This window comes from Tupaia chinensis, unplaced genomic scaffold (assembly GCF_000334495.1).
Source record: "Tupaia chinensis unplaced genomic scaffold, TupChi_1.0 Scaffold000061_1, whole genome shotgun sequence".
In the NCBI taxonomy this organism is placed as follows: Eukaryota; Metazoa; Chordata; class Mammalia; order Scandentia; family Tupaiidae; genus Tupaia; species Tupaia belangeri.
Window position 1 is genome coordinate 1,275,661 of NW_006159519.1, and position 10,120 is coordinate 1,285,780.

The 10,120-nt window shown below is 44.2% G+C and overlaps 1 protein-coding gene across 1 annotated transcript in view; it reads right to left on the bottom strand.

Moving 5' to 3' along the window:
• Positions 1-967: 967 nt before the first annotated feature.
• CHRNB3 (cholinergic receptor nicotinic beta 3 subunit) overlaps positions 968-10,120 on the bottom strand; it is a 33,164-nt gene continuing 24,011 nt past the window's right edge. The window contains exons 4-6 of the mRNA XM_006141645.2: positions 5,418-5,527; positions 3,993-4,875; positions 968-1,190 (exon numbers count right to left, since the gene is read on the bottom strand). Coding sequence (XP_006141707.1) covers positions 1,056-1,190; positions 3,993-4,875; positions 5,418-5,527 — 1,128 coding nt within the window. The 3' untranslated portion in view covers positions 968-1,055. The remainder of the gene's footprint in view (positions 1,191-3,992; positions 4,876-5,417; positions 5,528-10,120) is intronic.

Genomic DNA, 10,120 nt, shown 5'->3' on the forward strand with positions numbered 1-10,120 from the left:
TGCAAGAGAAGATTATGGGTATTGACGATGCATTTCTGGCAGAGGTGACGTTGTTGCTATGTAAGTTATTTTGCTATTCCTTAAAGCAAGTCTCAACTCACAGCAGTTCCTCATTTCACCATATGAAACCTTTAGAATGTGATAACTCACACCTGCCGTAGAGGCTTACAATGTTGAGTAAGGCTGTTTTCAGTGAGTACCATATGGGGGGAGGGAGCGCCTCAGCTAGTTCACTTTGGAACCTGTAATTACATGTGTGCCGTGCAGATGGCACTGTACCCGTGTAAGTCCCCAAACCATTGTTGAGGTTCGTCCATCTGCATTGCTAGAAGAACACAACACAGCCCCAGGCCGCCACTCAGATAAAACCGCCAAGGAGACCAATAGATGCAGAGAATCCAGGTCCGGCCCACACACATAGCTGGACTCGGAGCCCCGCTTGAATTCTTGGTGGCCCTCCCTAGTTAGGTGTCCTGAGTCCCAGGGCATTCGCTCACCAACAGTAACAGCTCCTCGCGGGTTCTGGCCTGTGAACTCAGGCCTGGACCTGTGCTTCCCCCTGAACATCTGGGGACACCAAGGCAGGGACCTGGGGAGGCTGAGCTTTCTTTAAGCACAGCTCTAATGACAATCACACACTTCCTTGGACAAACCCACATTTACCAAGGTATCTCCCATCAAGAGAGATTCTACTGGGTCATCAGGAAAGTCATGCTGCGTTTTTGCATAGAAAAACAGAAAAAATATGTCAGGACTTTCCAGATAAGCTAATAGTTCAAGCCTGAAAGTTGAGTTTATAGATACACTTTCATCCACATGGAAGAAGTAGAATAGAAACAATGGAATTATTTATGTGCACGTAAACATCGCTGGCCAAAATGGGAAATGCCTGATTTTTACACAAATTAAAAAGTATATCTTACTGTGAAGACTACACAATCCGGGCTTTTAGAACGAGTAGGTGCATGGGGTTCTATATACATGCTCGACGGTTGTGAGGTCTAAAGTGTCATTGTCTCTATGGAATGTCTTTAAATTGTTCCAGAACCTTGTTCCTAATGGTAACTATGAAGCCACATCTTCAAAGCAGGGGTGAAAATCAGAACCGAGCCTGTCACCGACACTATCAGAAAGAGCCACAGGAAGATTCGGTCGAGAACTTGAGCTACAAATTTCCAGTCTTGTACCACCTGCAAAAGAGGAAAAGACGCCTTTCATTCAACAAGTCGGTGAACAGTTCTAAATTCATTTCAAGGGATTTAAAAGCAGTACTATTCAGATTTATGGCACTTAAGTTTTCAAAATGCTCCTAACACATCACCCACCATGTAGTCGCAGATTCTTTCCAGTGGCTTCACTAACAGTGCCCAAAGAAAACAGCTGGAAGTTGTTTTGAGGGAGCTTATCATCAATACTGAGGAAGTAAAACAGAAACAAAAAAATGGTCTACGTATCTGTAAACGTCACCGATCACAGTGGGAATTTACTTACACACATAAACAGCTCTTCTTGGGCTGGCCCTGCAGCACAGTGATGCAGGCAGCTGGATCCCACGCGGCCAACCACAGACTGACTCCTGCTCCCGGTGTTGTGTAAGACATGGCCGGGTGTGGGTGCGTGCATGCCCAAAGTCCCGCCAGGAAGGAGGATTGGAGAGAGGATTGTGGTGTGACCAGACTCATCGGTGGTAGGGGTGCTTTCTCTGTCTCTCGCAAGCACATGTGCCCTCTGACATTAAAATAACAATAAGGATCATAAAAATATACCTTACTGCGATGCTTCCTGATACACATATGGAATTAATCACACTTTTCTAACTTAAGAACTCCAGCGGCCAAATGTCAAGGGCCTTGTCTTACATCCCGCAAGGAGGTACAGCTGCTACGTCTCAACGGATGGAAATGGCCCCGAGCAACAACTGGCCAGGAGGAGACGGGACTCCCTACAGGAGACGGGACACCACCCTTTGTTAGGCGGGGACACTGGGAGGGATGGACTATGGGCTGTAAGAGCAGGGCCTGAGCAGCAACCCGCGATAAAGCCAGGTGGATGTGAAGGAGAGGGCTACGTGCTCACCTTTGAAGGGAAAACAAAGGTCTTATTCCTGCTAGGGGAGACTCTGTAAGAGTGGAACAGAACAGGAGCTGCTATCCGGTGGGGCAGGAAGGAGGAGAAGCTGCTAAGTCCAGAAGCTGCTGATTCAGAATCGAGTATTTTCTGCACTTAGATTTAGAAGTAAAGCCTTGGGGGAACAAAACACTAAAAGATTAAAATGTTAAAACTACCAACCTTAAGTGGTGGGATTACTTATCATTTTAACCATTTTGTTTGTACTTTTCTATATTTTCCAAATTCCCTATACTGATCATGTATTCCTGTTTGTTTTGTTTTTCAAATTTTGCTATAAGGTGTATGTATTACCAGAGAGAGACAGACAGAGAAATAGTAAGAAATCAACCCCAGGGGGGATGACCACAGCGCAATCCCTTTTCCTTCCTTCTCTTCTCAAGATTTTAGGCATTCACAGACATGTGCCCAGCATGTATTTCAAGCAGCTGAGTCTAGGACTCAAACACCAGTCGGCTACGTGGGATCCAGCTGCCTTAACCACCACAACCCTGGCTGGCACTATGGCACTATGTGTTGCTTTTAAAATAATACTTTAAAACTATTTAGATCTTTGTACTGGCATTTTTAAAATTATTTTATTTAATATTATTTATTTATTTCATTTTGACGAGAGAGAGAGAGAAAGCAGCTAAGTCCAGGACTTGAACCATAGTTGGCCATGTGGGAGTCCAGTGCCCTTAACCACCATACCATCTGCTGGCCCTGTACTAGTATTTTTTTCAAAGCTGCAAAGAAATAAATAAAATAACCCCAATGTAATGATTGAAATGTTTGGTCAATAGCAGTGGTCCCTTTGTAGCACTTAAATAAAATCATTGACAGGATATCCCGGGCAGTGTCTGTAAAGCAAGATAAATGTAGACTGGGATATTTTTTAATTCTTTTATAAATTTGTTATAGGATCAGGCTCTTGGCACTGATTTTCACCAATTCTAAAATAAAATAGTTGAGCCCTATGAACTGGTATAAATATATCATTTGTTTAAAGCAATGGGCCAGTTATATGTGTAAAGAGAACAGCTAATAATGTCATATTTTATTTTTATTTTTATATTTGTATTTTATTAATTTTTTTGAGAGAGATTTTTACTATAGGTGCATGTGCTCACCAGAGAGACAGAGAGGTGGAGATAAAAAGTGAAAAATCACCTCCAGGGGTGCATGACCAGACTGCAATCTCTTCTCCTCCATTCTCCTGTCGGGAACTTGGGCACACACGCCCAGGTACCCAGCATGAGTTTTAAGCCGCTGTGTCTGGGACTCAAACTGTAGTCCACCACATGGGAGTTCACTGACATAACCATTATGCCATCTGCTGGTCCCTATTTTTAGTTTTGATTTATCATCATTATTTTTAAAATTTTGATATAGGCACTCACCACAGAGAGAGAGAGAGACTGAGAGAGAGATAGGAAGTGAGAAAGCAAGCCACCAGGTCCAGGACTTGAACTGTGGTTAGCCATGTGGGGGGGTCATTGCCTTAACTACCATGCCCCCTCTGGCCATATTTTTATTTTTATTTATTTCATCAGCTTTTGTATTGCCGGTGAGTGGGTCCGTGTGCTTGCCAGAAAAAGAGAGAAAGCATCCCCCAGTGGGCCCTGGTCATGCTCGATCCTCTTTCTCCACTTCTCCATCCCATCAAGATTTAAGACACACACACTTGACATGTTTCTCAAAACACCAGGGCCAGGATTCAAACCAAGGTTGGCCATGTGGGATCTGTAGGCACATCACTTAACCACTGTACTACGGGGCTGGCCCCATGTCCCACTTTAAACGATGACAGCATCTTGGAAACAGATGTCAAGATATTTGCATCCCTCGACAGCAGCAGTCTCATCAAAGACCAGCTTACTCACCTGGCTGATGAAATGCTCCTTCCTCACGTGCCTTGAAATGTATCTGATGGAATCAGCAGCCTTTTCCAAGAAAGCAACCAGAACCCTTTCCCCTTCACTCATCTGCTTCTGTTTCTTCTTGTCGAGGAGTTTGCCCTTCACGACTGGCTTGCTCTCCTCTTGATCCGGAAAGGGGTAGCGATCCACGTGGTCCTTCATGCAAAGTAATTTAGGAAGTTTTTGCAGAAAGAGCCTCTTAACCCAGGGGGCCATGGGATGGTAGGTTGAAGAAGATCTGTGGTGAACGTTGATTACAAAGACAGTGACAATAATCGACAGGGTAACAAAAATCATAATGAACAGCAGGTACTCTCCGATGAGGGGAATGACTTTGGAAGAAGATGGGATGATTTCTTCAATCACTAGAAGGAATACTGTCAGAGACACCAAAACGGATGTTGATAACGAAAGCTTTTCTCCTTCATCGGAAGGTAAATAGAACACAAGGACCGTGAGGAACGACAGCCCCAGGCAGGGGATGATCAGAAAGAGGGTGTAAAACAGAGGCAAGCGTCTCAGAACGAAAGAATACGTGATAAACGGGTACGAGTATAAACCGTCTCTTCTGTTTCCCTTCATCCCTTTCGCATTTAGTATTTCCCACTCTCCGTTATCAAAGAAGTCTTTCCTATCCACATTTTCGTTTATCAAAATGAGGTCAACCATGGTACCGTCGTAAGTCCAGGACCCAAACTTCATGGAGCAGTTCTGCCGGTCGAACGGGAAAAATGTGACGTCCATGGTGCAGGAACTCTTGTAACTGGCGGGAGGAGTCCAGACCACGGTTCCGTTAGATTTCACTATGACCTTGGTCATGAGGGAGCCTTCGAAACGTCCATCTGCACTGCAATCGAGGTAGTCTCGCTTTAGTGGTGAAACGCTCAGTGTTTTGGGGTTTTCCCACCACTGCTCTATTCGTATTTTGTTGCCTTTTTCACTAGGATGTCAAATGGCTTATACATTTTTTAGCCAGAGGGTGCATGTGCCCATGAGAGAGAGTGGGAGGGGAGAGAGAGAGAGGAGAGGGGGGAGAGAGAGAGAGAGAGGGAGAGAGAGAGAGAGAGAACATGCCCTCCCAATAGGGTGTGGTCATAAGGCCATCCTTTTCCTCCATCTTTCCAGACTATCAGGGTTTGGGACACATGCACACATGCCTGGTGTTTTTTAAGCCACCAGGGCGGGTATTTGAACCATGGCCAGCCACATGGGATCCAGTTCCCAATACATGGCACTTAATCACTGTGCCACAGGGCTGGCACTCAAACAATGTTAGAAAAGAAACAATTGTTTTCTTAAAGTTTATATCCGCCCCCTGCCCCTTCCCGCAGAATCAGACTTCTTACTGCTAGTGTTCATCTGGCCAACGTGGTTTTCTTTGATACTTACTTTTCAAAGAGAACTATGTCAGGAAGCCAGAGAGATTCTGATGGAACTTTAATTGATTGAATTCCACCATAGTCATCAGGATTCCAGCGTAATTTGTGGTCTGTCCATTCCTGTGTAAAATGAGCATGGGTTATATTCTGGAAATTCAATGTATTCAAGCCTCAGGATGCTTTCTGGGGTTCGGTGCAGGTACAGGAGACAGCTGCAGCTAACTGGCCTCTGGTCTGGCCCTGGTCTGTGCAGACCACGTCCCTTGCTTGTTGGATATTTCCAAAATTGGGAATATCTGCCCTCTAGGGACGAGGCTGAAGAACCGATGCCATTGGGACCAGCAGTTAGCGTAATGGCTATGTCGCTGGACTCCCATGTAGTCGACCGCAGTTCGAGTCCCGGACCCGGTGGCTTGAACTCACACCAGGCGTGTGTGCGTGCGTGCCCAAGATCCTGAGAGGAGAATGGAGGAGAAGGGATTGCGGTGTGGCCATCCCCCCTGGGGGTGATTTCTCGCTTTCTGTCTCTCTGTCTCTGTCTGGCGAGCGCACGCGCCCTATAGCAAAAACCTCTCCAAAGGAAAAAAAAACCTATGCCATTGATTTTTAATCTGTATTTTTAGCCTACTTTCCCTTTAAAAACTACCAAAAGACAAGAAATGCTAGATCAAATTCAGTTTATCTTAGGAGGGTTTCTCCAGTAATGTTTTAATCTCATAAAAATGGATACAGCTGATGTTGAACCTCCCTCGAGAATCTTGAACAAACATCTACCCTGTACGTTAAGTTGAAATATGAAACCAGTATTTGCTGACTACTCTTGCTATTATAACTTTTATCCAATAAACGGTATTTTCCAAGAACTTTCTTCTAAATGCTAATCTGAATTTATTTTGTAAGCTCCCAATTACAACCTTACATTCTATTTCTAATACTGTTACCTTCCAGATGCCTAGGTATTTTTCTTCATCAGGATGAAATTATTTAGCATATTTTGCAGGGGCTCATGGGTCCAGATTAATAAACATTACTGCTCTTTGATTGGATTATGAAGGCCAAGCAGATGACGCATGGATGATCCAGATTCAGAAGTGGACTTCATTTAAAAGGTTTTGGACCCAGAATGTTATGAAATCTGGCCTGAAAATTAAATCCTGCTCCACTGTTCCTCCCATGGATAGTTGAGTAATGATGTAGGACAATGTCAAATGACATTTCAGAGAGTCAGAAGGGTATGCCCAGTGTGAGGCTTCGTGGAGCCCACTGACAGCAAGTTTGTCATTAAAAAATCAGGAGCCAACAGATGGATGGCTTCACTAGACAGAAAATACTGGAATATGTATGATGCTTGGAAAATGATCAAGTTACCGGCATTATCTATCTGGGACAGTATTTCTGGGACTTGATCCTTAGAAAACAAATTTTAAAAGACACGGCCCTTTAAAAGCTAGAATCTAAATTATAAAAAGATTGCATGACTATGGAAAATCATCCATACGAAGACTGACGATTTAAATGTCCCATCTAATAAAGTATTTACCATGTTTACTTGGTAGCCACAGGCTGCTTTTCCCCCTCCTCCACCACCTATTTTCAAGAGCAAATATCGTTTCCTCTTTATGAATAATTTGTCTGCTGCTAAGGAGACTCCTATCTTCAGCCTGTCGAAATCCCAGAAATGTCGCCATGTTTGTTTGTTTTGCTTCTACTTGATTTGCTTTTGGAAAATGGACTTCTGACAACATTCTGTCTTTTGGTGACAGTTCTACATGCAAATAGTTGTGGAACCGCCACCATCAATGTACCAGAGCCGCCATGTAGCCCAAAATATGTCTCACCTGCTGCCCCTTTGCAATGAGCCCCTTCCACATCCCAGGCCCGTGGCAATGACTGATCAGTCTTCCGATTCTATAATTTTGCCTTTTCTGGAATGACCTCTAAGTGGAACTGCAGGACAAGCGACCTCTCTTGACTCTGACTTCTTCTGTTTGTTTTTTTAAGGTTTCTGCCATAAGGTGCATGTGCTCACCAGAGAGAGAGGCAATGTGAGAAATCACCCCCACCAAGGGGGATGGTGATACCACAATCACTTCTCCTCCACCTTCCTGGGATTTAGGACATGCACACCCACACCCCCAGTGCGATTTTCAAGCTGCCAGGTCCAGGGCTCAAACCACAGCTGGCTATTTGAGAGTCCAGTGCCTTAACCACTATGCTACACCCACACCCCCAGTGCAATTTTCAAGCTGCCAGGTCCAGGGCTCAAACCACAGCTGGCTATTTGAGAGTCCAGTGCCTTAACCACTATGCCACTTGCAGGTCTGATCTTTCTACTTAAGAATGGATTTGGGGGACCAGCAGTTAGTGTAATGGCTATGTCACTGGACTCCCACATAGTCGACCACGGTTCGCATCCCGGACCTGGTGGCTTAAAACTCACACTGGGTGCGTGTGCGTGCGTGCCCAAGATCCCAAGAGGAGAACGGAAGAGAAGGGATTGTGGCATGGCCATCACCCCTGGGGGGTGATTTCTCGCTTTCTGTCTCTCTGTTTCTCTCTGTTTGGCGAGTGCACGCGCCCTATAGCAAGAAAAACCTTCTCCAAAAAAAAAAGAATGGATTTGGATTCTCCTTTGTTGTCATATGTTTGTTCATTTTTATTAGTGAGTAGTTCCATTGTATAAATATATCACACTTTATTTTCCCAGTCACTAGTTAGGATACTTAGATTTTTTTCAAATTTCTAATGATTATAGATAAAACAACTATAAACATTTTTACAGGTGTGTGTGAAATGAATTCTTATTTCTGTTGAGTAAATAGGAATGAGCTGACTGGTTAACTTTGGGCAACTTCGCAGTGTTTCAGAGTGGCTGAACCATTTGAATTCCCACGAGAATTGTACGAGAATTCCACTTGGTGTTTGTCTTCTCTAACACTTGGTATTGTCGCATTTAAATTTTAACTATACTGGGGCCTGCAAGTGGCACAGTGGTTAAAGGTGTTGTACTCCCACATGACTAACCATGGTTCAAGTCCCGGACCTGGAGGCTTGCTTTCTCTCTCTCTCACTCTCTGTGTGTCTTGCTATGGTCAAATTAGAAATAACAATAATAATAAATAAAGGAAATAATTCTTTAAACAATCAACTATATTATGAAAACTGTAAAGTAGTATTTCATTGTGTGTGTGTTTTTAATGGCTTTGACTTTTTCTTCACTTTATCATTGCTTTCTATTTTATAGATTTCTGCTCTTGGTCATTTCCTTCCTCTTATTTTCTTCTTTCTTGGACTTTTTTTTTTTTTTTTGAGAGTTTTTTTGCTATAGGGCACATGTGTTCACCAGAAAGATAGAGACAGAGACAGAAAGCGAGAAATCACCCCCCAGGGGGATGGCCATGCCTCAATCCCTTCTCCTCCATTCTCCTCTCAGGATCTTGGGCACACATGCACACGTGCCCGGTGTGAGTTTAAGGGTCCGGGACTGGAACCATGGTCGACTACGTGGGAGTCCAGCGACATAGTCATTACGCTAACTGCTGGTTCCTTTTTTCTTGGACTCTTTTACAGTCCTCTTTTTTATGATTTCTTACTCATTTACTTGTACATCTGTAGGGCACACAATATAGCCTTTCAAAGTCTGCATGCCGTATGTGACCCTTCAATCGAGGAAATCGCCCATATATCCCTTTTGCTTTCTTACGGCTACAAAGCATTTCTTCCCTGAGCCCCTGACCCCTGTGCCGTCCACCCCCTCCCCTGCAGCCTCTGCTCTGTACACTTGTCCTCTCTCTTTACAGCTCCGGCTCTTCCTCACTGTGGTTTTTAATGCCCTAATCATTAAGTGTGCATCTCCTCATGGGCTTTTTTGACCACTCACATACCTTATTTAGCGATATGTCTATTAAGTCCTTTACTTTTATTTATTTTTTTAAATTTACTTTTATTTTTTATTTATTTTTACTATGTCACAATCCTCATGCTTTAACCTCCTGAGTAACTGGGACGACAGGCATGTGCTGCTGCACTTGGCTTCAGGGAGGGCCAGAGATCGAACCCTGGCCTCGCCAGTCGGCCTTGGCAGCAGCATCTTACCCGTACATGCCACTGTGGCTCTTTTACATTTGTAAAAAATACAGTACAGGTGGGACCAGCAGTTGGCATAGTGGTTGCATTGCTGGACTCCTATGTAGTTGACCACAGTTCGAGTCCTGGACACGGCAGCTTAAAACTCATGCCATACGCATGTGTGTATGTACCCAAAATCTTGAGAGGAGACTGAAGGAGAAGAGATTGCAGCATGGCCATCACCCCTGGGGGCGATTTCTCACTTTCTGTCTTTCTCCATCTCTCTGGGCAAGTGGACGTGCCCTATAGCAAAAAAAAAAAAACTCTCTTAAAAAGAAAAAAAGAAAGATATTGGAAAAAGTATAGACAGAAGGAGAAAAAATTATAGAAGAGACTGGCAGGTGGCGTAGTGGTTAAGGCACTGGACTCCCACATCATTGACCACAGTTTGAGTCCTGAACCTGGTGAATTGAAACTCATGGGGCACGTGTGCGTAGTCAGAATCCTGACAGGAGAACGGAGGAGAAGGGACTGTGGCGTGGTCATTCCCCTGAGAGTGATTTCTCACTTTCTGTCTCTGTCTCTCCAGTGAGCTCATGCTCCCTATAGCAAACATTTCTAAAAACTAAACAGCAGGTTTCCTGC